Source organism: Bos mutus, chromosome 20, assembly GCF_027580195.1.
Source record: "Bos mutus isolate GX-2022 chromosome 20, NWIPB_WYAK_1.1, whole genome shotgun sequence".
Taxonomy (NCBI): domain Eukaryota; kingdom Metazoa; phylum Chordata; class Mammalia; order Artiodactyla; family Bovidae; genus Bos; species Bos mutus.
The window spans coordinates 20,400,343-20,424,185 of NC_091636.1; the positions used below are offsets into that span (position 1 = coordinate 20,400,343).

The following is a 23,843-nucleotide window of genomic DNA, read 5'->3' on the forward strand; positions in this document are numbered from 1 at the left end:
CTCAAGGTTGTCACGGAGCACCAGGTTGAGCTTCCTGTGTTAAACAACAACTTCCCACTGCTATCTATTTTAGAGCAACTTTTTTATTTTAGTTTTATCTGATGTTCATTTAAGAGTAGTAGAATTATAATATTAAAACACATCTTGGCAGAAAGATATGAAAAGTTCTTAATTCTGAAACATTAATTTCATTTTTAAAGAAAATTTTATGATTTAGAAAATGAATTCAGTATAGCTTTAGAGATAGAAATGCTAAGTTTTGATCCAGTATATAGCATTCATTAGATTTAATTATTACCATGTATCTTTTTGTGTTTGTATTGTTATGTTGTCCATCAGTTCAAAATCTAAAGCCTGGTAAAGTTGTATCTCATTTTCCAGTGGGGTGCCATAGGGAAAGCTGTCACTTACAGGTTCTTTAGATACCATTTTGATTTGTCCCTTGCTTTGTGACAGTGTGTGGTCATGTTTTATGTAGTCATGTTTCATTTGAAGCTGATTTTTCTGGTTCTTAGCACGGGAAATGCATACAGTTAATAAGATACCGATGTCCATTGACTTGTAGAGAAATCCTGCAGAGAGGACACTCATAACTAGGACTTTGCATACCAAGAGATAAAATTGTTTGATCTGTATATTAATTAGCAATTTAAAAATATTTTTTGTTACATACAGTAAAATTCTTAACTATATTGTAAAATAGATGCTTTAACTGGAGCACGTATTACACCTGACATTTTTAGTGTGCAATTTTGAGTTTAGACAAAAGCATAGAGTCATATGATCAGTGAAGATGTGGAATGCTTATATCGCCTCCCAAAATTCCCTCACACCATTTTTTTTTATAATCAATTCATCACCTGCCCCCTGTCCTTAGCATTGGTAGTCTACTCTGTTCCTTTAGTTTTGCCTTCTCCAAAGTGTCATATAAATGGAATAATAAAGTGTGTGTACTTGTGTGTGCACTTATATACACTTTTGATTCTGGCTTCCTTCATTTAGTATAGTGCATTTGAGTTGTTATGTGTTTTTCAATGGTCTGTTTCTTGTTGCTAAGTAGTATTATGTTATATGAATATACCAAGTTTGTTCTTCCATTCACCAGTTGAAGGACATTCAGGTTGTTGACAGTCTTTTGCATTTACAAATAGAACTGCTGTAGACATTCTTGTAAAGTTTTTATGTGAACCTAAGTTTTCGTTTCTCTTGGGCAAATCCTGAGAGGTAGGATTGCTGGGTCGTATGCTAAATGTTTAATTTAATGAGAAACTACTGAACCATATTCCAGGACACCTATATCATTTTGCACTCACAGCAGCAGTTATGAGCATTGTTGGCCATCTGCATGTCTTCTTTGGAGAAATACCTAGTCAGTTCTTCTACCCATTTTTTAATCAAGTTGTTTGTTATATTTATGTTGAGTTGTATGAGCTGTTTATATATGCTACCTATTAACCCCTTACTGATCTTATCATTCGTAAATATCCTGTTGCATTCAGTAGGTTGTCTTCTTGTTTTGTCAGTGGTTTCCTATGCTGTGCAAAAACTTTGAAGTTCAGTTAGGTCCCATTTGTTTATTTTTGCTTTTATATCCTTTGCTTTAGGAGAAAGATCTCCCCAAAAATACTGCTATGATTTATGTCAAAGAATGTTCTGCCTGTATTTTCCTCTAGAAGTTTCATGGTTTCCAGTCTTACATTTAGGTTTTTAATCCATTTTGAGTTTATTTTTGTATATGGTGTTAGAGAATGTTCTGATTTCATTCGTTTACATATAGCTGTCTAGTTTTCCAAGCACCAGTAACTGAAGAGACTGTCTTCTCTACGTTTTATATTCTTGCCTCCTCTGTTGTAGAGTGATTGCCCATAAGTGCATAGGTTTTATTTCTGGACTCTCTACTCTGTACCATTGATCTGTGTGTCTGGTTTTTATATCAGTACCATGCTGTTTTGATTACTGTAGCTTCATAGTATAGTCTGAAGTCAGGGATTATGTTGGCTATTTGGGGTCTTTTGTGTTTTTATACTAGAGCCATTGGAATTGTGGTAGGGATTGCATTAAATCTGTAGATTGCCTTTGGGAGTATAGTCATTTTAACAATATTAATTCTTCCAATCCAAAAACATGTTCTGTCTTTTCATCAGTTTGTATCATCTTCAGTTACTTTTACTAGTCTCTTACAGTTTTCCAAGTACATGTCTTTTCCCTCTTTAGTGAAAGTGGTAGTCGCTCAATCTCGTCCGGCTCTTTGCAGCCCCACAGACTATAGTCTGCTAGACTCGTCTGTCCATGGAATTCTCCAAGCAAGAATACTGGAGTGGGTAGCCATTCCCTTCTCCAGGGGAGCTTCTCGACCCAGGGCTGGGGAGACCTCCAATTTTTTTTTCTTTAAATTGCTTGGTTATTCTCTATTTTTGTCAGTTATGTACACAGACGCCTGCTGGGGTTTTAAGTAGGGTTATGTTGATTCTTTACCATCTGAGCCGTGAGGGAAGTCCTTTTTACATCTTTAGGTAGATTTATTCCTAGATGTTTTATTCTTTTTGATGTGACAGTAAATGAGACTGCTTCCTTCATTTCTCTTTCTGATAGTTCATTGCTAGTGTATAGAAATGTAGCAGGTCTGTATAATAATTCTGTATGCTGCAGCTTTTCTGAATTCATTGTTGAGCTCTAGTAGTTTTCTGGTGATATCCTTAGGATTTTTTATGTATAGTATCCTGTCATCTGCAACAGTTTCCGTTCTCATAATGATTAATGATGTTAGCATGTTTTCATCAGCAGTTTTCCATCTGTGTATCTTTTAAAAAATTTACATATGTATTTTTGCTGGGTCTTCATAGCTGCGTGCGGGCTTTTTCTAGTTGCAGCGAGTAGAGACTACTCTCTAGTTGCAGTTGCGGGTTTCTCATTGTGGTGACTTCTGTTCTAGAGTGGGGCTCCAGGGCACGTGAGCTTCGGTAGATGTGGCATGTGAGCTCCAGAGCAAGCTTAGTAGTTGTGGCACGTGGGCATAGTTGCCCCACAGCATGTGGAATCTTCCTGGACCAGGGATTGAACCCATATCCCTTGCATTAGCAGGTGGGTTCCTAACCACTGGACCACCAGGGAAGTCCTCAAACATCTTCTTTAGTGAAGTGTTTTTTTCCAATTTTTTTTGCCCATTTGTACTAGAATTACTTATTTTCTTGATGAGTTTTGAGCAGATTTTACATACTCTAGATATAAGTTCTTTGTCAGATATATGATTTGCACATATTTCTCCCCATCTGTGGCTTGTCTTTTCATTCTCTTTGTATTGTTTTTTTGTAACACAAAAAGTTTTAATGTTGTTGAAATCCACTTGATAAATTTTATCTTTCATAAGTATGCTTGATATTTATGTAAGATTATCTCTGCCTAGTCCTAAGGTCACAACAGTGTTTTCCAGAAGTTTTATGGTTGTGCTTCCCAGGTGGTGCTAGGGGTAAAGAATCCACCTGCCGTGCAGAAGACACAAAAGATGCAGGTTCAATCCCTGGTCAGGAAGATTCCCCTGGAATAGGAAATGGCAGCCCACTCTAGTATTCTTGCCTGGAAAACTCCATGGACAGAGAAGCCTGATGGACTGCAGTCCATGATCCATTTTGAGTTAATTTTTAGTAAGTTAATTGAGTTAATTTTTTAACAAACTGTGTATTATAGATTTTTTTTTAATTTTTATTTTATTTTTAAACTTTACAATATTGTATTAGTTTTGCCAAATATCGAAATGAATCCGCCACAGGTATACCTGTGTTCCCCATCCTGAACCCTCCTCCCTCCCCATACCCTCCCTCTGGGTCATCCCAGTGTACCAGCCCCAAGCATCCAGTATCGTGCATCGAACCTGGACTGGCGACTCGTTTCATACATGATATTATACATGTTTCAATGCCATTCTCCCAAATCTCCCCACTCTCTCCCTCTCCCACAGAGACCATAAGACTGATCTATACATCAGTGTCTCTTTTGCTGTCTCGTACACAGGATTATTGTTACCATCTTTCTAAATTCCATATATATGTATTAGTATACCTTATTGGTGTTTTTCTTTCTGGCTTACTTCACTCTGTATAATAGGTTCCAGTTTCATCCATCTCATTAGAACTGATTCAAATGTATTCTTTTTAATGGCTGAGTAATACTCCATTGTGTATATGTACCACAGCTTTCTTATCCATCCATCTGCTGATGGGCATCTAGGTTGCTTCCATATCCTGGCTATTATAAACAGTGCTGCGATGAACATTGGGGTACACGTGTCTCTTTCCCTTCTGGTTTCCTCAGTGTGTATGCCCAGCAGTGGGATTGCTGGATCATAAGGCAGTTCTATTTCCAGTTTTTTAAGGAATCTCCACACTGTTCTCCATAGTGGCTGTACTAGTTTGCATTCCCACCAACAGTGTAAGAGAGTTCCCTTTTCTCCACACCCTCTCCAGCATTTATTGCTTGTAGACTTTTGGATCGCAGCCATTCTGACTGGCGTGAAATGGTACCTCATAGTTGCACATTATAGATTTAAGTACATTTTATGTGAATATCCACTTGTTGTAGCACTAGTTATAAAAAGAATTATCTCTTCTTCATTGAATTGGCTTTGAACCTTGAATTGATGTTTACAATGATATATGTACTTGTTATTTCACAGTCATGTACTCTCTTGATTACTCTTAATTTTTTAGAAGGTCTCAGAATCAGGTGCTAGGGAGACCTCCACACTTTTTATTCTTTAAATTGTTTGGTTATTCTCTATCTGTTTTTGTATGTACACAGATGCCTGCTGGGGTTTTGAGTAGGGTTATGTTGAACATATAGATCAATTTTCTTTTCCATGTATTTCTTAATTAGATTTACTAATATTTTGTTGCAGTGTTTTATTTTATTTATGTAATCATATTGGTGTTTTTTTTGGGGGCCTGGTAATATCAGGGCAATGCTGGCCTCATAATATAAATTGAAAACCATTCCCTTTCTTCTGTTTTCTAGAAGATATTTTATAGAATTGGTGTTATTTCTTTCTTTACTGTTTGGTAGAATTTTCCAGGGAAACATCTAGACCTGCATTGTTGGAGTTTTTAATTTAAAGCTATTGTGATTATTATTTTTCTTGAGAGAACTGTGATAGTTTGTGATTTTTCAAGGAATTTGTCCATTTCATCTAATAGAATTTATGGTCATAAAGTTGTTCATAGTATTCCTCTATGAACCTTTTTAAGGTCTCTAGGATCTTCAATGATGTACCCTTATTTTATTCCTGATACTCATAGTTTGTCTTCTCTGTTTTTTAGTCAGACTGATTACAGTCTGACTTCATTAATCTTTTTAAAGAACTAGCTTTTGGTTTCATTAAACAAAATTTAGGGGGTGGTTTTCCATTTATTGATTTCTAATCTGCTGTTTTCTTCCTTCTGCTTGCTTTGGCTTTGATTTCTCATTCTATTTCTAGTTTCTTAAGTTGGATATTTAGATTATTGGTTTGAATCTTCATTTAATACTGTAATTGTCTTTCTAAACTCTTTATAGCCATACATCACAAATTTTGAAATATTTTGTTTGCATTTTCATTCAGAACAATGTATTTTCTGTTTTCTTCAGTGATTTCTTTTACTCATTAATTATTTAGAAGTGTGTTAATTCCCAGATACTTGGGGATTTTTCTGAATATCTTCCTGTTACTGATTTATACTTTGTATAGTTTTATTTCTTGAATATTTGTCAACATTTGTATTATGGCCCAAAGTATGGACTATGAATGTTCTGTGCATAAATGTTGTAAATATTCTCTGTGCATTTTAGAAAATATAGGATTTAGTTTTGTTTTTTCTCTACTGATGTTAAGTGGCATGTCTGTAAATGTCAATTAGATTGTTGTTGATAGTGTTATTTTAAGTGTTCTTTATTCTTGCTAATTTTCTGTCTACTAATTCTATTAGTTATTGGGAAAGAAGTATTGAGATCTCCAAATACATTTGTGGATTTATTTATTTCTCCTTTCAGTTCTGTCGGTTTTTGCTTCATATACTTGGAAGTCTTAATGTTAGGTGCAGCATCCTCATTTAGGATTGTTACGGTTTTAGGGGAACTGACCCTTCTATCATGCTGTGTTTCACTTTATCTGGTGTAGTACTTCTTGTTCCAGAGTCTACTTTGTCTGATAATAATATGGCACTCCAACTTTATTTTGCAAGTGTTTACATAGTGTATCTTTTCCCATCCTTTTCCATCTAATTTATCTATGTCATTTTATTTGAAGTGGGTTTTCTAGTACACAGCATAGAGTTAGGTCTTATATGTTTTTTGTTTGTTTGTTTTAGGTCTTGTTTTTTTAATCTGATTTTATCATCTCTTTAATTGGTATGCTTAGATGGTTTACATTTAGTATAATTATTGATGTGGCTCAATTTAGGTCTATCATTTAATCATTTATTTGCTGTAGCCTCTCTGTGTTCCTTTGTTCCCTTTCTCCTTCCTTCTCTCCTTTGGAATATTTTTTAAAGTTTTTTTATTATTATTTCATTTAAATTTATCTATCACCTTTTTTTTTTGTATTTCTTTGTATTTTTTAAAATGATTTATTTAGTATTACAAGAAAAATACCTAACCTTAAACTGTTTATTTTGAGTTTCTATTTTGCCACTCAGAGTAGAATGTAGAATCCAACACTCACATAGGTCCCTTTGCTTGCCTCCTTCATGTTACAGGTTTCATGCATTTTACGTCTGTGCTCAGTCACTTCAGTGGTGTCCGACTCTTTACGGCCCTGTGAACTGTAGCCATCCAGGCTCCTCTGCTCATGGAAATTTCCAGGCAAAAATGCTAGAGTGGGTTGCCACTTCCTACTCCAGAGGATCTTCCTGACTCAGGGATCAAACCCCCGCATCTCTTGTATCTCTTGCATTGGCAGGCAGATTCTTTACCATGCATAGCTCCACCATACATCTACATACATTTGAAACACTGCAAGATAATGTTCATGTTTTTGCTTTCAATAGTCCTACTTATCTTAAAGAACTTAAAAAGGCAAAAATACTCCATTTTATTTACTCAGGTTTTATGTTTCTGTTGTGATCCCTTTATTCCTATAGTTCCAAGTTTCCCTTTAGTGTTATTTCTCTTCAGCCTGAAGAACTTGCGTTAGCATCAAGTCTCATAAACAATATATGTTGTTAGTTTTTCCTGATCTGACAGTGCCTTCACTTCACCACCATACATGAATGATATTTTGCCAAGTCTGGGTTGATATTTATATTTCTTTTAACACTTTAAAGATATTGTTCCACTGTCTTCTGTCCTGTATAATTTCCAATGAGAAATCACTAATTATTTGAGTCATTCTGCTTTATACAGTATTTCATTTTTCTGTGACTGCTTTCAGTGTTTTATCTTTGGTTTTCGGTGATTTTAATTATCACTGGGCATGGATTTGAGTTTATGCATTTTTTTGGTTAGCTCAGCTTCTTTGATCTGTAAATTCCTAACTTCAGTTTTGGGACATTTTCAGTAATTATTTCTTTTAAGTTTTTCTGTATCTATGTCTCATCTTCTTTGGCTCTCCAGTAATACAAATGTATTCAAATGCTTTTGAACGGTGGTGTTGGAGAAGACTCTTGAGAGTCCCTTGGACTGCAAAGAGATCCAACCAGTCCATTATAAAGGAGATCAGTCCTGGGTGTTCATTGGAAGGACTGATGCTGAAGCTGAAACTCCAATACTTTGGCCACTTCATGCAAAGAGATGACTCATTGGAAAAGACTGATGCTGGGAGGGATTGGGGGAAGGAGGAGAAGGGGACGACAGAGGATGAAATGGCTGGATGGCATATTCACTTCTGTCAATAGTGTTTACCTTCCTTGGTGGCTCAGATAGTAAAGTCTGCCTGCCGCTCTGGAGACTCATGTTCAATCCCTGGGTCCGGAAGATCACCTGGAGAGGGAAGTGGCAACCCACTCCAGTATTCTTGCCTGGAGATCCCATGGGTGGAGGAGCCTGGCAGGCTGCAGTCCATGGGGTTGCAAAGAGTCGGACATGACTGAGCCACTTCACTTTCTTTCTTTCTTTTCATCTGATGGAGCATAATTATAATGGTTGCATAAAATCTCTGATAATTCTAACATCTGGTTCATTGTTTTTCCCTTTGGAATTGATCACATTTCCCTTTTTTCTTTTAAACCAAGTAATTTTGGATCCTGAATATTTTAAATATTATAAGAGTCAAGGTCCTATTATAATCCTCCAGAGAAATTTTTTTTTTTTAAGCATACAATCAGTTAGATATATTAAGACCACGAGTTTCACCTTCTTGGGGTGATGTTCTGCTGCATTGGTTCAGTCTCAGGCACATGAGGTATGAGAATACTTGTGCCTATTTTTGTACCAGATATCCAAGGGTCTCCCTGTCTAGTTTCTGAGTGGCAGGGGGGTTTCCCTTTTCGCAATCAAGTTTTATTTCCATAAACCACTTGCTGTTATTTATTTTTCAGCTTTTTGTACTTTTTTTATTACTGTTTTTTAAACTTCATCCAGTTTTTAGTTGTAATTATGGGAAGAGATAAGCCATAATGGGCTTTACTTCATCTTGATCCTATCACATTTTGTTTCTGATTGGCATTTTAAAATATAGAAATGTAAACTGTAAACACCTGTGGCTTAGGTTGTAGCCATGTTTATTTTTTGATATAAATATCAAACATTTTGATATAAATATCAGACATTATTTGATACTTAAAATATCAGATTCTCTAAATGAAGAACTTGCTAATTTTAAGTATGAAAGAATGTAAAGTATCTCTTTTGGACAAGCAAAAAACAAACAGATCATTGTTACCTTTATCATTCACTTGGTTAACACAACTGATTAAAATGAACACAGATTCACTTTTTCAAAGAAAAAGTGTTATGAATGGCATTGAAGTACTGGTATCTGTCTTGTTTTGAAATTAATAAAGTAAAATTTGAATTTGTTTTTTTTTTGGCTGCACGGTATGGCTTGTAGGATCTTGCCCTTTCCCCCTGCACTGGAAGTGTGGAGACCTAACCATTGGACCACCAGGGAATTCACAAAACTTAAACTTTTAAAGCTTTTAAAACTGAAATATTTGCTTGAATTAGCTACCTTTTTGAAGAATGTAGAAAGCAGTGACAAATTTATCACTTATTCAAATTATGAGATATGCCTTCTAAATTCATTATGGCTTTTCCTTTGAAAAACAAGTGAACATTTTTATTGAAATATAGTTGCTTTAAAATATTGTGTTACTTTCAGGTGTATAGCAAAGTGATTTGGTTTTATATATTTATATATGTAATCAAAAATATTCATATTCCATTATTTTCCATTAAGGTATTTATAAGATATTTGACTGTAGTTCCCTGTGCTATACAGTTAAATTCATATTGTTTATCTGTTTTATATATGGTAGTGTATAAATATCAATAACCTCAGATATGCAGATATGCCACCCTTATGGCAGAAAGTGAAGAGGAACTAAAAAGCCTTTTGATGAAAGTGAAAGTGGAGAGTGAAAAAGTTGGCTTAAAGCTCAACATTCAGAAAACAAAGATCATGGCATCTGGTCCCATCACTTCATGGGAAATAGATGGGGAAACAGTGGAAACAGTGTCAGACTTTATTTTTCTGGGCTCTAAAATCACTGCAGATGGTGACTGCAGCCATGAAATTAAAAGACGCTCACTCCTTGGAAGGAAAGTTATGACCAACCTACATAGCATATTCAAAAGCAGACACATTACTTTGCCAACAAAGGTTCATCTGGTCAAGGCTATATGGTTTTTCCTGTGGTCATGTATGGATGTGAGAGTTGGACTGTGAAGAAGGCTGAGCGCCGAAGAATTGATGCTTTTGAACTGTGGTGTTGGAGAAGACTGTTGAGAGTCCCTTGGACTGCAAGGAGATCCAACCAGTCCATTCTGAAGGAGATCAGCCCTGGGATTTCTTTGGAAGGAATGATGCTAAAGCTGAAACTCCAGTACTTTGGCCACCTCATGCAAAGAGTTGACTCATTGGAAAAGACTCTGATGCTGGGAGGGATTGGGGGCAGGAGGCGAAGGGGACGACAGAGGATGAGATGGCTGGATGGCATCACTGACTTGATGGACGTGAGTCTGAGTGAACTCCGGGAGTTGGTGATGGACAGGGAGGCCTGGTGTGCTGCGATTCATGAGGTCGCAAGGAGTCGGACACGACTGAGCGACTGATCTGATCTGCTCTAATGTGTTAGTCCCATACTCCTAATCTATCCCTCCCTCCTCTTCCGTTTGGTAATTAAGTTTTCTATGTCTGTGAATCTGTTTCTATTTTGTAAGTTAAGTTTCTTTGTAATACTTTTTAGATCCCATGTTTAAGTGTTACCATATAGCATTTGTCTTTGTCTGACTTACTTCACTTAGTATGATAGACTCTAGGTCCATCCATGTTGCTACAAACAACAGCAATTATTTCATTGTTTTTCAATATTCTTTTGTGTGCATGTATGTATGTATTATGTAAGTATGTATATATACATGTGTGTGTGTGTGTGTGTGTGTGTGTGTATCACATCCTCTTTATCCACTCATCTGTTGATGGTTACTTAGGTTACTTCCATGTCTTGTCTATTCTTTGTATCTTTTTCAATTAGGGATTTTGTCTTTTCCAGATATATGCCCAGGAATGGGATTGCTGGATCATATATGTTAACCCTATTTTAGGGAACCTCCATACTGTTCTCCATAGTTAGTCACTCAGTCGTGTCTGATGCTTTGTGACCCCATGGAGTGTAGCCCACCAGGCTCCTCTGTCTGGAATTCTCCAGGCAGGAATACTGGAGTGAGTAGCCATTCCCTTCTCCAGGAGATCTTCCCATCCCGGCAATCAAACCCAGGTCTCCTCCACTGCAAGTGGATGCTTTACTTGAGCCTCCAGGGAACATTCTCACCAACAGAGTAGGAGGGTTCCCTTTTCTCCACACCCTCTCTAGCAAGTGTTTTTTTGTAGACCTTTAGATGACAGCCATGCTGACCCATGTGAAGTGGTGCTTCGTTATAACTCTGATTTGCATTTCTCCGAGGATTAGCAGTGCTGGAATCTCTTCACGTGCCTGCTGGCCATCTGTATGTTCTCTTTGAGGAAATGTTTACTTAGGTCTTTTGCCCATTTTTTGATTGAGATTTTTTAAAATATTGAGCTCTATGAGATAATTTATGTATTTTGGAAATTAAGCCCTTCATCACATTGTTTGCAAATATTTTATCTGAGGCCATAGGTTGTCTTTTCATTTTAAAGCAAGTGAACTTTTGATAAATGTTGAATGGTTTCATTCACAAAAAGACAAATTTAGTGATTTCATTTATATAAAGATTAGTTACTACTTAAATCATTTAGGGAAGTATATTTAAGTAAATTTTATTTTTGAAAGATCTGTTGATATATAGATATTCATACTAATGAACAGGCATAATAAAGCTGGAAATGCTTATAAGGAGACTAGGAAATAGTTTATTGGTGTCCATTGTTAAACCTTTATGATTTTATTGTAAAAAGGTAATCTTAGGAATAAATTTACTTTTTGTACAGAAGAACCGTTTAAAGTAGTTTATTAAAGCACCCATGAATAAACTCTGCTTGTAAATGAAAGTAAGAAATTGGTCCTTAAGTTTGTATTCTGAATTGACTTTGATCCAAAATGTCACACAAGTAGGAAGGTGATTAAAATCACCTTTGAAATCTCTCTCATCTTTATGTGTAACAGTATTTGGCTTCTTTGGTTCAAATTTGGGCTCTTTTGTCCTCTTTACATTGACCTCTCTATGAGATATGTTGCTTGGACTAAGGTAAAATTGCGTTATAAAAACACAGACTTGGGTCCATTTTGAAATGACTTATTATTAACTATTAGAATTGGACATTTGTAAATTTTTAAAAATTTACTTTCCTCTCTCCCTTTAAATTAGGTGCTCTGTGGATGTGTATAGTTTTAAATCCCCACTGCAAGTTGGAGCAGAAGGCCAGTTGGCTAAAACAGCTAAAAAAGTGGAATGGTGTTGATGTCTGTCCATGGGAAGATGGAAATCATGGCAGTGAATTACCCAACTTAACCAATGCTCTGCCTCAGGGTGCAAATGCCAACCAAGGTGAGTCCACAGTGATAATCTGCTCATTTTGTACCTACTTAATTGTGCCTCTGCGGTTATAACAGTAACTTACAATAAATTTGGAAACATTATTTTACTCACTTAAGAACTTACTATAACTCATGGACTTAATGTTTTAACGTGAGTGTGTGTGTGTGTGTGTGTGTGTTTTAATTTTTAATCAAGATCTGTGATTTTTTTTTCATATTCTCAGAATACAGATGGATGTAATACTTAACATGTACTAGTATGTGTTAAAATTGCATACTAATTATTTAGTTTGAATTTTAAAAAAAGTTCATGTTATGGGTGGTAGTGAATTACTGTGTAAAACAAAATTATTGAGAGACCTGAGGAACTGTTATTCTGTGTGTTGGTCAGTTCTTATTTGGGATACTATGCTATGTAATCAGTTAAAAATTCTTAGTTTTAGAATGTAGTATTTACATTTAACTCCTGGGACTACATGGGAATGGGGTGCTGCTGGCATTCAGACCAGGAAAATTCTTTATTGTGAAAGGACTGTCTAGCATACTTGCTCCCACCTACTGTAGGCAATAGTACTCTCTAGTCTTTGGCAGCTAATGCTCCCAGGCATTTCCAAATATCCTCTTAAGTACCTCTATCTCTCATTTCTCTACTGTTTTGTGTGTGTGTGTATGTTTTTTTTTTAAGTTTCTCTTTCTCTATTGGACCCACCCATTCAGGACAAGTCTTTCTAATCTTAAAAAAAGTCTGTCTTGCCCTCATTGTCCTGCTAGCTACTGACAGATTTTCTCCTTTCACATCCAATATTTAATTAATTCTTGCAAATAAAAATGTCATTCACTGTCACTGTTTTTGTGTAATTTTGTGCTGCTGCTCCCCCTTTTTTTAGAAAATGTGAAAGACTTTAAATTTATGATATATGCAAGATGGGAGTTAAATGACATCAGGAGGATTCAGGAATCAAGACTGTCTTTCAGTGTGTGCGGGTTCCATCTGTAGTTGGTACTCCTAGAAAGAGCTGGACAGTGCTGAGTATGAAATGTGATGTTAGCACAGTGTTTTCTGTCTCTACAGAGAGAGAAAATAATATGTATTATTCCATAGGGACTTGTCCAATCAAAAAGAGGTTTCAGGCTTTGGGAAGGATGATTGTCTGGCTCTCCTTTGTCTAGAGATATTTGCCTTGGGAATTCAGTATTTGAAATCTGTCACATCTTTATTGCTCATGATGATTTTATTTAATAATTTCAAAGAAAATAAATCTTCCTCTTATACCCCAAGTTTTTTTGCAGAGGCTCAGAATTTTCAAGTTTAACAATTCAACATTTATTGTCTTCCATTGCTAGGAAAAGGATGCTTACATCTACATAGGCAATATATCATTGATCTCTTCTTGACTTTATTATATTTAGAGGCTTCTTCGTGGCTGCTGTCCTAACATTTTACAGTGTACTTTTACTTTCCATTTGGTTACTTTCCCCTTGGTTAAACTTGACTCTTCCATAGGCTTTAGAAAACTTCTTAGGAAGTGGTCCAACCTCCAGATAAAACAGTTTCATTTATGGTTTGACCCAGGGATATGCAGTCAGAACTAGTTTCTAAGGGCAGTATTTATGGCTGCTGTGGCTCCTCCTTTTAGAACATCCATATTCTCCAGAGGGGCTGGCAGAAGAGACAACCCTACAGAGGGGCTCTGGTGTTCAGCCTGCAGTGCTTCTGCTGGAGGGCTGAGCAGACTGGCTAGCGGAGAGCCTTTGGTGGCCCACAGAGCCTAGCAGCCATGCAGGTGGGTGAAGGGCACACATGGTCAGACCATGGGCAGAATTGCATGTGTTTGCACATCAGAATGAATGTGAAGCACAAGTCAGGCCATGTCTTTGCTGAGATTATTTGTTAGAATTAATTGACAACATTAGAATCTGTACCCTTAGAGTAGTGTTTATTTTTTAAATATACCTGAATGAGAGCCTTTTTTATCTTTTTTTGATTGAAAAATCTATTATTTTATATGTGTGTGTGCTTAGTTGCTTAGTTGTGTCCAACTCTTTGCAGCCCCATGGACTGTAACCCACCAGGCTCCTCTGTCAATGGGATTCTCCAGGCCAGAATTACTGGAGTGGGTAGCCTTTCTCTTCTCCAGGGGATCTTCCCAACCCAGGGATTGAACCCAGGTCTCCCACATTGCAGGTGGATTCTTTACCCTATGAGCCACCAGGGAAGCCTGAGAATACTAGAGTGGGTAGCCTCCAGGGGAACTTCCTGACCCAGGAATCGAACTGGGGTCTCCTGCATTGCAGGTGGATTCTTTACCAGCTGATGATGATGATTTCGTCACTAAGTCGTTTCCGACTCTTGCGACCCCATGGACTGTAGCTTGCCAGGCTCCTCTGTCCATGGGATTTTCCAGGCAAGAATACTAGAGTGGGTTGCCCTTTACTTCTCCTACTTTGCCACCTGAGCTACCACAAATTTGTGTGTTTATCATTCTAACCATTTAAGATCATGTTTCTCTATTTTCTGTGCTACTACAAAAAATTTTTAAACATAAGATATCTAAGATAAAAATTGACCAGAAGAAAAGAAAAAAAAAAAGAAACTGACCAGGACTTCCCTGGTGGTCCAGTGGTTATGACTCCACATTCCCACTGCAGAGGGTGCAGTTTCTATCCTTGGCTGGGGAAACGAAGATCCCACGTGCTGTGTGGCAAAAAAAAAAAAAAAAATTGACCATAATTTTGATACTTAATCAAGTCAACTTTTTAAGTCATTGTCTCTGTACATTTTTTTTGTTTCTGTGCTATTCAAAGCTTTATATTTTATATTTTCTTTTAAACAGTATTTAGGTGTTTTTTTTTTTTGTTACAATTGGTATTATTGATCTCTTAAGAGCCAACCACTGTAAAAAGTCTGGTGTGTGTCTTCTATGTATGTCTATGATCTTACAGTCACATAAAAACATGAAAAGTTAAGATTTTAATTTTTTTAATGAAATTGATACCACAGTGGATTAAGTAGACAGATAGGACTTTCATTCTCTTAGTGCGTGCATAATACCAAGTTGCTCTTTTAAAGTCTTCTTTTAATTTTAAATTCTGTTTCTGTGATTTGAGTTAAATGAAATTGCACAGCCACTTAACACTTATGTGTGATTTGGATTTTGGACTATTTGATTGACTGACTGTAAGAAGTCATGGAATCAGTTTCTTTATATTTATTCTGCTCTGCAAAAAAGCCCTGGTAGGTTCCAAAGGCTATGAAATACAAGGTCCTCGTTCCCCATCTGCAAAGTGTACACTGTCTGCTCCTAACAGGCAGTCTGGGCAGGGGCCAGAACAGATACATCAATGTTTATGCCTCTCAAATTGTCTGTCATCCATGCATTTTGATATGTCTGCCATTCAAGTACAGCTGTCTAAGTCCACCTGAGACCAAGCTGAAGTAATGTCTCTTTCTGTTAAAGACCATTCAAAAGCCTTTCAGAACAGCTGACATAGCTGAATTTGGAGTGAGGTTATCTGTGTTTTGATCTTGACTGCCATTGCCTGGGTGTGTGACCTTGGCAAGTCACTTTACATCTCTCGATTTTCGGTTCCATCAGCAGAATAGAGGGTTTGGTCTGGATAAGTTTTCAGAGCTTTTCTTGATTCAGGTGTGTTTTGATTTTTATGATTTCCTTTATGTCTGTGCTTAGCCAAAGCTCCAAGGACAGGAAGATGAAACTTTACCAACTAAGGAAGCTCCAGATTTTACTTCTCATTTAGTTAAGTCTCAGAACAGTGAGGGGTGATACTTGAGTTAAATAAAGTACCCATAAATAAAAATAGTTTGTTACCCTAATTGTCAGTTGAGGCTCTTTCTAAGGTTTGTGCCATAGTTGAAGGTAAGTCTGGAGTTCGGGACCCAAGGGCTGGGAGGGCAGGTAGAATTCGAACCATGTTTTCCAGAAGAACTGAATAATCCCAGAAGTTGGGGTAAGAATATCCTTTATTTCGCAAACATTTCTTTTCTCCGTCAGGTCCTGAAACTTGAACCCTCTTCGGAGTGTGTGCCTCTGCTCTTTTGTGATGCCCCAGCATACACTATGCTGGGGACATCACACCAGTCATGGAACCTGCACGGGAGTCAGGAGGCAGCCTGTAGGGCAAGGTAAGTGCGCTGGTTTGTTTTGTAGCTATGTTGTGTGGCTTTGTGAAATGTTAAATATATGCATTTATGCCCTTTGGGATATAAAGTACCATTTCATCATTATATCCCAAGAAGCATAATAATTTTAATTGTGCAAAACCGCACAATATAGTTAAAAAATACAACCAAAAGCACAACCCTTCTGCATATTTTTAAAGGCTGATTGCATCTTCCTGAAAGGTTCCATGGCTGGTGTCTCATCTCTTGCATAGTGTTTGTTGATCCCATCAGGGTAGCCCACCACAGCACCTCAGAAATGGGGAGCAGTGAGTTTTCCTGTGATTTTTGTGATAAGTGCCTCCTCCGAGTGTATTTGGCATGGAAACTAGACGTGACAATTCTTTTTGCAGGACGCCTTTAACCTTAGCTTTGATGGCTGCAGAGTGTGTGTGTTTGATAAAACAAGAGAATGAATGGTGGCTCTTTGGGCTGATTTGCCTCCTAGTACTTAGGACATGAGACTATTCACCCTCCATCCTTCTGCTTAGGGGGTGCAGGGCAGTCTGTGTGGGTGTGTTCATGAACATCTGGCCACAGAATGCTATGGTATGAAACTGATTTATTGACGTGTGAATCATAGCTGACACAGCTTTCTGAATTGTGGAAAAAACAGATTCATCGAACAGGCCACATCGGACAGTGTTCACCCGAGCCATTGAGGCATGCGATCTCCACTGGCAGGATAGCCACTTGCAGCACATTATCAGCAGTGACCTATACACCAACTACTGTTACCATGACGACACTGAAAACTCCCTCTTTGACTCCCGCGGGTGGCCCCTCTGGCATGGTAAGTGGCCAAACCGGAAAGACATTTCCATGACTTACTTCTTTGTTTAGTTTCTATAGCATTACTGGAGTGGGAGGTGGAGAGTTGAGGGATTCAATGGGAGATGGATGAATGCTTGGCAGTAGGAGTTTTTCATTCAAATCCAAGTTCAGAAATGGTTTCTTGTGTCTTTTTAATAGTATTTTGGGGGAAACATCTTACTATTAAATCCTGTTTTTATAGATATATCTGATAATGGCAACTTTCCTCCCTTCACTTTGTGTTTTAGAACATGTTCCTACAGCCTGTGCACGAGTGGATGCATTACGTTCTCATGGGTACCCCAGAGAAGCACTGAGACTAGCAATAGCTATTGTTAACACATTAAGACGACAGCAACAGAAGCAGTTGGAAATGTTCCGAACTCAGAAAAAAGGTGAATGTGTGAAGGAGTTTGTTTCCATTGGAATGGGATTCTTGGTGATAATGTCACTAGGTTTCATGTTCTTTGGCGGGGAGAGAGCTTTTAAAATTAGAGCCATGGAGATGGCTTCACTCACCACTCTTTTGAAATGTTTAATAGCTAGCTAATCGGTGACAAATTTTAGGCATTTTCCCTCTCTGGTTGAATGTTGTGAAACATAGGTTGTTTTTTTGTTTGTTTGTTTGTTTTTTAATGTTTCTTAGTTTCCTAAGTTAATTTTTTTTAAGGGGACAGTTGTTGTTTTTTGGGTTTTGTTTGTTTTTTTTTAACTGTTTGAGTTATGTAGTATATCTAAATTACCTAAAATGCAAGTTAACCAGATATATTTCATTCTGTGAAGAAACATTTTAATTGTGACAGTAAGGGCTCCAGTGGTAGACTGCCTATGTTTGAATTCTGGCAAGAGGTCCAGGCTGGAGACCTTAGGCATTGACTTGATCTTATCTGTGGACTGGGGCTCAATTGAGGACTTGTGTCCTGGAGTTGAAAGATTAAACTAGTTATTTCCTATAAAGTGCTGAAAGCAGGCCTCACATAATATAGAAGCACTGTAAAACATTTTAATTGTAATAACTTGTATATCAGGACATGATGTGTATTTAAAGTGACCAAAGAGAACTCCTGGATTTTTTAGATTCTGTAAATAACCTTTGATGACCTGTCAACTGGCAGAACATATTTAACTCCTCTTTGTCTCAGTTTATTAATCTTTTAAATTTTAAATAAGCATTGCTGCTGCTAAGTTGCTTCAGTCGTGTCCGACTCTGTGCGATCCCATAGACGGCAGCCCACCAGGCTCCCCTGTCCCTGGGATTCTCCAGGCAAGAACACCGGAGTGGGTTGCCATTTCCTTCTCCAATGCAGGAAAGTGAAAAGTGAAAGTGAAGTCGCTCAGTCGTGTCCGACTCTTAGCGACCCCATGGACTGCAACCTACCAGGCCCCTCTGTCCATAGGATTTTCCAGGCAAGAGTACTGGAGTGGGGTGCCATTGCCTTCTCCATAATAATTGCAACAGAGTTGTATTACATGCATAAGGCCCTGATCAAAAGAAAGAAATACGATGCTTTCTCTGATTAATCCATGTGCTTCTTTTTCTTCTGTACATGTAGATCTTTTTTATTTTTCTCTGGTATGATTGTTTTGTTTTTACTCTGGAATTTTATATCTTATTCAGAGAGAAGTAGTTTTAGTTGTGATTTTTTTGGCTTGTATTTTTATTTTATTCCTTGGGCAGTTACACACACGTCTAGGGTATAGCTGAAAATTATCAAAAGTTAAAATGGGCTGGAGATTATTAGATTGTTGTAATATTTTATATCCTCTATATTACAAGTATTAAAAATGTTAAATAACATGTTTTGATGAAAGAAAGTTCCAAAGTGACCACATGAACCAAAAAAGGGGGAGGTCAGATAGGACTGGAATGTCATATCCCTGAAAGTCATTACTTTGTCCACTTCTTCATGTTCATCAAAGCATCACTGGTTACCAGATATATTTGCAGAATATGTTGTTTGGCCCTTAGCAAAATTTTTCTGAAGTCTCTCCCTTCACCTAAACACATACAATATATGGCCAAGAGGCGTTTACTTCTGAAAAGTAGAAAGGATGAAAATAGGCTAAGAGAGAATGAAGTATTTTTTATACTGCAACAGGACAGCTTGTTCTTGATCATCATTGGAGTTTTGAAACTTTACTTTATTGCTCTTTACTAAAAATATTTTTAAAATGAATTTAATTTAAATGTTACAATATCTAAGAAATACAAAATGTAAAAATGTTAGTTCATGTAGATTAAGTTGAAACAAACATGTTAAGGTATTAATAGCTGCCTTTGAGGTCTCAGACTCATTTCTCTTTTAGCCTTTACATAAGAAAATTTTTAAATTCAGACTATTCTTTACTAGTACTACATATCATATCTGTATATCTTTCCCTACTTTATTTTTGTTTGCCCATATTCAAATAATAGGCGTTTTTGTACTGTTACAATTCCAAATTGCTGTAGCAGTTATTTCTTATGGGGCCAAGATTAGTAAATAAAATATTTGGCATATGTCAACTTTAAAAAAAATTGATATAATTGACATACAACATTGGTTTCAGGTATAGAACATAATGATTCCATATTTATGTATGTTTTTAAATGATTGCCACAGTAAGTCTAATACACACACATGCACACATACAAAGAAATAGAGGAAAACAACAGAATGGGAAAGACTAGGGATCTCTTCAAGAAAATCAGAGATACCAAAGGAACATTTCATGCAAAGATGAGCTCGATAAAGGACAGAAATGGTATGGACCTAACAGAAGCAGAAAATATTAAGAAGAGATGGCAAGAATACACAGAAGAACTGTACAAAAAAGATCTTCACGACCCAGATAATCTAGGTCAGTGATCACTGACCTAGAGCCAGACATCCTGGAATGTGAAGTCAAGTGGGCCTTAGAAAGCATCACTACGATCAAAGCTAGTGGAGGTGATGGAATTCCAGTTGAGCTATTCTAAATCCTGAAAGACGATGCCATGAAAGTGCTGCACTCAATATGCCGGCAAATTTGGAAAACTCAGCAGTGGCCACAGGACTGCAAAAAGTCAGTTTTCATTCCAGTCCCAAAGAAAGGCAATGCCAAAGAATGCTCAAACTACAGCACAATTGCACTCATCTCACACGCTAGTAAAGTAATGCTCAAAATTCTCCAAGCCAGGCTTCAGCAATATGTGAACCGTGAACTTCCTGATGTTCAAGCTGGTTTTAGAAAAGGCAGAGGAACCAGAGATCAAATTGCCAACATCCACTGGATCATGGAAAAAGCAAGAGAGTTCCAGAAAAACATCTATTTCTGCTTTATTGACTATGCCAAAGCCTTTGACTGTGTGGATCACGATAAACTGTGGAAGATTCTGAAAGAGATGGGAATACCAGACCACCTGATCCGCCTCTTGAGAAATTTGTATGCAGGTCAGGAAGCAACAGTTAGAACTGGACATGGAACAACAGACTGGTTCCAAATAGGAAAAGGAGTTCATCAAGGCTGTATATTGTCACTCTGTTTATTTAACTTCTATGCAGAGTACATCATGAGAAACGCTGGACTGGAAGAAACACAAGCTGGAATCAAGATTGCTGGGAGAAATATCAACAACCTCAGATACGCAGATGACACCACCCTTATGGCAGAAAGTGAAGAGGAACTCAAAAGCCTCTTGATGACAGTGAAAGAGGAGAGTGAAAAAGTTGGCTTAAAGCTCAACGTTCAGAAAACGAAGATCATGGCATCCGGTCCCACCACTTCATGGGAAATAGATGGGGAAACAGTGGAAACAGTGTCAGACTTTATTTTTCTGGGCTCCAAAATCACTGCAGATGGTAACTGCAGCCATGAAATTAAAAGACGCTTACTCCTTGGAAGGAAAGTTATGACCAACCTAGATAGCATATTCAAAAGCAGAGACATTACTTTGCCAACAAAGGTCCGTCTAGTCAAGGCTATGGTTTTTCCTGTGGTCATGTATGGACGTGAGAGTTGGACTGTGAAGAAGGCTGAGCGCCGAAGAATTGATGCTTTTGAACTGTGGTGTTGGAGAAGAGTCTTGGGAGTCCCTTGGACTGCAAGGAGATCCAACCAGTCCATTCTGAAGGAGATCAGCCCTGGGATTTCTTTGGAAGGAATGATGCTAAAGCTGAAACTCCAGTACTTTGGCCACCTCATGCGAAGAGCTGACTCATTGGAAAAGACTCTGATGCCGGGAGGGATTGGGGGCAGGAGGCGAAGGGGACGACAGAGGATGAGATGGCTGGATGGCATCACTGACTCGATGGATGTGAGTCTGGGTGAACTCCGGGAGTTGGTGATGGACAGGGAGGCCTGGTGTGCTGCGATTCATGAGGTCGCAAGGAGTCGGACACGACTGAGCGACTGATCTGATCTGATCTGATGCACATACATATATGTATGCATGTGTGTGTGTATATATATGTATATATATATATAGAGACAGACGTGTTGCTAAGAGTAATACTCATGTTTCTGTTTTTATCCTGGTTGTGTATATTAAAAATCATTGACAGAAATTGCAGGGAAAGAGCCTTCCAAGGAATCTAGCGCTCAGTTTCCATAGATTGTAGTACATTGTGCCAGGCCATGCTTTATTTCTATGTACTAAGAGTTGGTAGTCCAAAACAGAAGACTTCTAAAGGAACATTGAACTTGGTGGAATAGCTCTTTAGCTATTTACAAGCCAATATTTTTCTTGTTTATTTTATATTATTTGTAGTTTTTATTGTACTTTCCTTCAAGAAGGAACTACTACTGTTTATTATTTTAGTAAACACTTACATGTAAAGTACTGCATTGTTTACAATAATGGAGTGTACCCTAAAGTACTTGCAGTTTTTCTCAGCACTCTAACTTGAGAATTTTAAAGTTCTAACGTCCGTGAAGACAATGAAAAGGGATACATTCCATCCAAATTATGTTATCTTCTGTTGTAGTTCCCCTTTGTGGAAAAGTTTCTCTCTTAAATGGTTTACATATCCATGATAAGGAAGACTCTTGTAAGGTGATAGGGGAGTTCAGGTCTGACCCAGAGTGTAGCTGCTCTTTAGACTCTATTTTAGGTGACTCAGTGAGAAGAATATGTTCTTAATAAAGTTGTAGTTAGTTAGCCAATGATAATTCCAGGGAGAATTCTTAGTTCTCTTTAAAGCCACTCCTCGGAGGTAAGCAGAGTTGTCCTTAGCTTCTCAGGTGAAAAGTTGGAATTCATTTTTCCTCATACATTATAATTTAATAGTGTAAACAATAATGTCAACCTAGTACTCTGGACACATGAATTAAATAGATGTTTGAGAGTTTTCTTGGGCAGTTAACACCATTTACATTGATTCACAGATGACCCTTTAGAACTTAAAATAGTTTACAAGTTCGGGTTTTACGAAACCTTGTTTTTTAATTAAAGAGGAATTTTGAATTGAATGTAGTATTAATTTGTGAGGATGCTGCTATTAAATGGTAAAGCCTTTCTTTCCTCTACTTCTCTTCATATCTCAATTCTCTTTTCTTACACAGAGCTACCCCATAAAAGCATAACCTCAATAACCAATCTGGAGGGCTGGGTTGGACACCCCCTGGATCCCGTGGGCACACTTTTCAGCAGCCTTATGGAAGCCTGCCGCACTGACGACGAAGGCTTCCCTGTGTTCTCAGATTTTACAGGTAAAAGTAAAACATAAAAATAAAATAATAAAAACGTTGACGTTTGTCTCGTGTGCTCCCCGCCTAAACCCTGAATGGCGTTCGTCACTGGTCATGGTTCTTCGCTGTTCCTTCTATGAGTCCATTCCATATAGTTAACAGGACTAGCGGTTAGCAGGAAATGGTACTGCCACTTTTTAGGCAGGCTTCTCAAACTGGGGAAAGTCTTGGCGTTGACAGTTGGCAGCATGTATCAAGAACCTAAAAATACTCATTCCCTTCTATCAGTGATTGTGTATCTAAGAATTTATCTGTGTTTCTTACTATTTTCCAGCATAAAGATATAAAATAAGGATATATATCATATGGCAGGGAAGAAGGTTTGTACCTTTGCTGCTCCCATGACTGGATTAGCTTGGAGAGTTAATTATCTAGCCTGTGGTGGTTGCCCTCATGGATTTTGGTGACCCAAACTCTTATCAGGAGGGTGAGGGTATGACTCTGAATCCACTTTCCTTGGGAGTTTGACAGTTGAAGTTTGTTAAGAATTTGTAAATAGAAGCACCTTAACAGTGATAAGACGATGTTCAGAGAATCATTCTCTTTTGACAACTGATGACTCTGATAACAAAAAGGACCATGAAATTGAGTTACATATATGTTGTGTTCTCTACTGTTTTTATTATAAATTACAACACTGGTAAAAGTATGAAAAATTTTCAATTCTAGACTTTAAAAAATTGGTAACTATTACAGTCATCATGTAATTTTACTCTTGGTTAATTAAAATTTTGTTTACTGTTAAGTATTCTTAGTATCTCTTCTTAGATTTATGGTTTTCTTTGGTGATTCCTTTTTAATGAGAGAAAAATATTTGTTCTATGCTTTCCTCCAGAACATACACATTTAGTCAATTGATGGTCATTTTTTTTAAAGATATTGGAAAACTATATACTTTAACATGGTTTTCCAGCTTTCTTGGAGCTAAGTCAATAATTCGTTTAATAAGAGTTCCGGGTAAAATATTAATAGATTGTGCCTGTCAGAACATCTGCAAAAGT

At 37.4% G+C, this 23,843-nt stretch overlaps 1 protein-coding gene across 1 annotated transcript in view; it reads left to right on the forward strand.

The window, feature by feature from the left end:
- The window catches only part of ZSWIM6 (zinc finger SWIM-type containing 6), a 211,751-nt gene that overhangs the window by 173,102 nt on the left and 14,806 nt on the right, over nucleotides 1-23,843 (forward strand). The window contains exons 5-8 of the mRNA XM_005900493.2: nucleotides 11,971-12,150; nucleotides 16,937-17,113; nucleotides 17,382-17,528; nucleotides 22,657-22,803. Of these exons, the coding sequence (XP_005900555.2) occupies nucleotides 11,971-12,150; nucleotides 16,937-17,113; nucleotides 17,382-17,528; nucleotides 22,657-22,803 (651 nt within the window). The remainder of the gene's footprint in view (nucleotides 1-11,970; nucleotides 12,151-16,936; nucleotides 17,114-17,381; nucleotides 17,529-22,656; nucleotides 22,804-23,843) is intronic.